Genomic DNA, 4064 nt, shown 5'->3' with positions numbered 1-4064 from the left:
TTTATTTTCTTTAGTTTTTTGCATTTATAAAAAGCGTTTTCTTTGAACACTTTCACGCTTTTTGGTATTGTAATATCTTTTAATAAATTATTATTTGCAAATGCCATATCTTCTATTATTTCGAGGCTTTCGGGCAGTGTGATCATACTTAGACTGTTGTTCGTAAACGCGAAAGACGATATTTTAGTCACCCCAAATCGAAAATTCAATGAGTACAAGCAGCAATTCAAACACGTTGTTTGTGAAATATTCCATACAGTCTGTGGAAATGAGATGTGACTTAATCTTGTCGCGTTCTCAAAAGCATTATCTTTGATTTTAATAACTGTTGGTGGTATTACTATGTCTGCTATTGGCGCATATCTAAAACACTTTTCTCCAATCACTCGAATATTTGGGCTAATAACTTCACTGTTCAAATCTTTAAAATTGATAAGCACTAAGTTCTTGAAAGAAACTTTGCCGAGAAACGCCTTTGAAGACTCGACGTACTTCTTATAAGAAACTTCGTACCAAACATTCACTTTAAAAAACAATTTTCTGACATTTTGAGGATATGTCGTGTTAGAAGTCAATACTTCATATCCAAAGTCTTCGTCTGTCTCATTATAAATATTTAAAGTTTCAACGTTTGGGAAATATTTTAAATTGATATTTGTCAATGGAATTGGGTTCGAGTGGAACTTTTCGGTGTTTTTGAAAAACTTTTTGTTTAACATTTCGAGTTTAACAAAGTCTTCAAATAAAGTGAAATATTTTGATACAATCATCATGTGATATCCATCGAGTCTTGCCATACTTTAGTTTCGTGTATTAATAATTTTAGTTTACACTCAAAAAACAATTAAAAAGATTGAGTCTTGACTTTTACTTGTTTCTAGCAATATAAGTCTATTTAAGTTTTAAGTTTTGATTATTAAAACAAGTTTGTTGATATTTTATTCAATTAATTATTTTCCGTTTATTAATTAATAAATTTAAAAGGTAAAGAAAAAAAATCAATTAAACAGACAATGTTTTTTTGAAATGATAATGATTTTAATTGGAAATACGGCGAAACTAAAATGTATTATAAATAGTCAATCATTATGTATTCAAAACGATGCTCTCAGTTCAAATAAAATAATAACAATCAATAAAAACAACAGTAAAAACATTTAAAAATCTTTTTTTTTGATATCATTAACAAAAAGACTATACTATATGAATTTTTCTAAATAATCAAAAAATACTTGTTCAAATAAACAAATTCAAACTATTTGAAATGTTTATAAAAAATGTCAAATGTTAATCATAAGGCTGTTTAATATGATTAAAAAAATGTCCACCACATCTAAAAATGCCCTATTATTTCAAGTTTTTTAGATTATTTTTGATGCATTAACCAGATACGTTTTCAGCTTGTAGTTGTTACATTCATAATCATTATAAAAACACGCTGAGAAACGTAACCCATAAAAAGCTTGTTTTTAATGAATAATTTACCCCTAGACTACGGGAAATTGGTTTAAATATATATACAAGTTTAAGTGAGCCACGGATTGTAACTCAAAATTGGTGTAAACTGTGATATTCTCAATTTGGTGTTATTTTTTAATTATTAGTCTGATGTTTCATGTTTACATAATTAAAAGTTACAACCTTTTGTTTTTTAGATTGTTTTTATAACAAAAGTGTTGCAATATAGAGTAAAACACGAAACACAAAATGTTGTTGTTAAATTATTTAAAATGGTGTTTAAGGGTGCTTTTATTTAAATTTATCATAGCTGTTGTATTTTGTTTATATATACACGCGTGTTTGTTGTTGTGGTTTTAATATAAAAACGATAAATTCAAAAAGATAATTGTATATAATATCTCGCTTATATGTATTTTTCAACAAAAATCTATTGAATGAAAAATGTGGAAATTGATATCGTCACACAATGGAATTAATAACAATCGTTTATATTTGATTTTTTTCTTTGTTTCAACATAAAGTCAAACAAACAACACGAAAATCGCAATAAATATTAAAAAAAGAATTCATTAACAGTCATAATTCAACTGGAAATTCAATTCAACATTCGCATTAGTATTGACAATATTGTATATCTGTAGTTAATTTATTCAAATATATAATTGTGTTATTATCTTTGTTGTGTTAATATATGAAAACACGCATCCAAAATGTCAATTACTTTGTTTATTTTGGCTTATCAATAAATTGTTTTTGTGTTGCATTTTTAGTATTTATATATAAATTTACTGAATAGTTTAAATACAATATTTCGATTATTTTTAAAAATGTGTGGTATTTACCTAATAAATTATTGTTGATACAACATTTATTTTTTTTATATTTTCAACATTTTCGTTAATTAAGATATACTTTTTAATTTGGGCATTAAATAGGTTGGGTTTGTAGAAAAACGCACAATTTTTTGTTTACATTTATAATCCTTTTTGTAATTTATCGACGTTATAATAAAATATTCAAAAACATTATTATATATTTTAATTATTTTGTATTATCTTATTAATGTGTTACTTTTATTTTGTTAGGTTTTGTTGTTTACTTAAAGCACGTACCACTCAAATAATAACACTATTAGTTTATAATTGACATTTTCAAAATCTGTTAAATTAGAATGTAAATTGATTTGGCAAACAAATCACAAAATAATTATCAAAAATTAAAACGATAAAATTGTGTGGATTTTTTTAAAATAATAAATATACATTTGTTATTTTTTGAAAATACAGACATGGTGATATGATAACAAATAATATTGAATGCCTTTTAATTATTTAAGGTAATTTTTTGAATAAATAAAAATATGATGAGTTTTTTATTGTTTTGAATAAGTATGTTTTGAAGAATAAAAATTGTAATTAAAAATGGTTTTTAGTACACATTTAAATAAAAAATGATTAAATGAGTATTTTCGAGTAAAAATGGAGACGGATATCAATAACTTTGTAAAAATTATGTTTACTATATTTGGTGTTTGAATATAATTATTTTCCAGAGAAACTGTAACCAACCACACACAGGAGAGACACCAAATAGTTTAAGTCCTCAAAAGTAGATATCAATGCCTCCAATAAGCGATATATTCCACTAGAAGTTAACCTGGTGGCTGAAGGGGGTCTGGTAAATCCCAAAAGCAATATCCCAAATAGAGTAAGTCACGCCTTGTCACCTTGCATCTTTGCGGTACCAGCAAGTCTCAACTTTGCTTAACTAAAAGCTTTTAAATTAACGTTCTGAACTTATAAAATCGGATTGTCTCTTTTTTCTATTTTTAGAATATATTCTTGTCATTTGGAAAGCACAAAACTGCTATGTAATATCAGTTTGAATAAAATCAGGTAATACAATAAGCAAAGATGTGGTTTATAAAATACGACTTATCGGCACTATGTATACTCTTTTAATTTAATAAGAATAAAACACAATAAATTTGTATATAGTAAAAAATATTAACATATTACTAAAATATAAAAATTGATATTATCAAGTTTTGAGTTTTGTTTTTATCGAAGTACTAAAAGAACTTTCGCCACAGTTATAAAATACGAACCAAAACCAAAATGTGTCAGCGTGTTATGATGGTAAAAATTTGTCATTTGAATTATGATGAAATGTTATAAATGAATATATACATGAACTTTATCATCATTTCAAAAGTATTGATTATATAACAATGTTCGCGTTGCTATATTTAACATTATTCGAATTTTGTATGTTCTTGTTTGAAATAATTACAGCACAGTGTTGATAATTGTTATATAATTTATTAATTTTATATAGTAAGTTAATATTAATGTAAAATATTAATAACAAAATACTAAACGAGTAGTAAATTAGAATACATCTTATTTCTTCTCCTCCTTCTTTTCAGTGGCAGCAGCCTTTGGTGCGGCTTCCTTTGGTGCAGCAGCAGCTCCCTTCTTTCCTCCCTTCTTTGGCATGTGTATTTAACGAGTGATTACAAAGATGCTGCCTCCCCTTTTATAGAGCAATCATTTCTGTGAGATATGACAGCCATATTTTGACTTACATAACGGGTGTATTGC

The 4064-nt window shown here is 26.0% G+C and overlaps 1 protein-coding gene across 1 annotated transcript; it reads right to left on the bottom strand.

The window, feature by feature from the left end:
- Positions 1-50: 50 nt before the first annotated feature.
- Positions 51-797, bottom strand: EIN_510620 (hypothetical protein; the record flags this gene model as incomplete). The annotated part of the gene is made up of 1 exon (XM_004256942.1): positions 51-797. A coding segment is annotated over one exon (747 nt), but the record flags the coding sequence as incomplete, so codon positions are not given.
- Between the last annotated feature and the right edge of the window lie 3267 nt (positions 798-4064).

Source organism: Entamoeba invadens (assembly GCF_000330505.1).
Source record: "Entamoeba invadens IP1 unplaced genomic scaffold scaff_1105074726041, whole genome shotgun sequence".
Lineage (NCBI taxonomy): Eukaryota > Evosea > Mastigamoebida > Endamoebidae > Entamoeba > Entamoeba invadens.
This window is presented reverse-complemented; position numbering and strand designations above follow the sequence as displayed.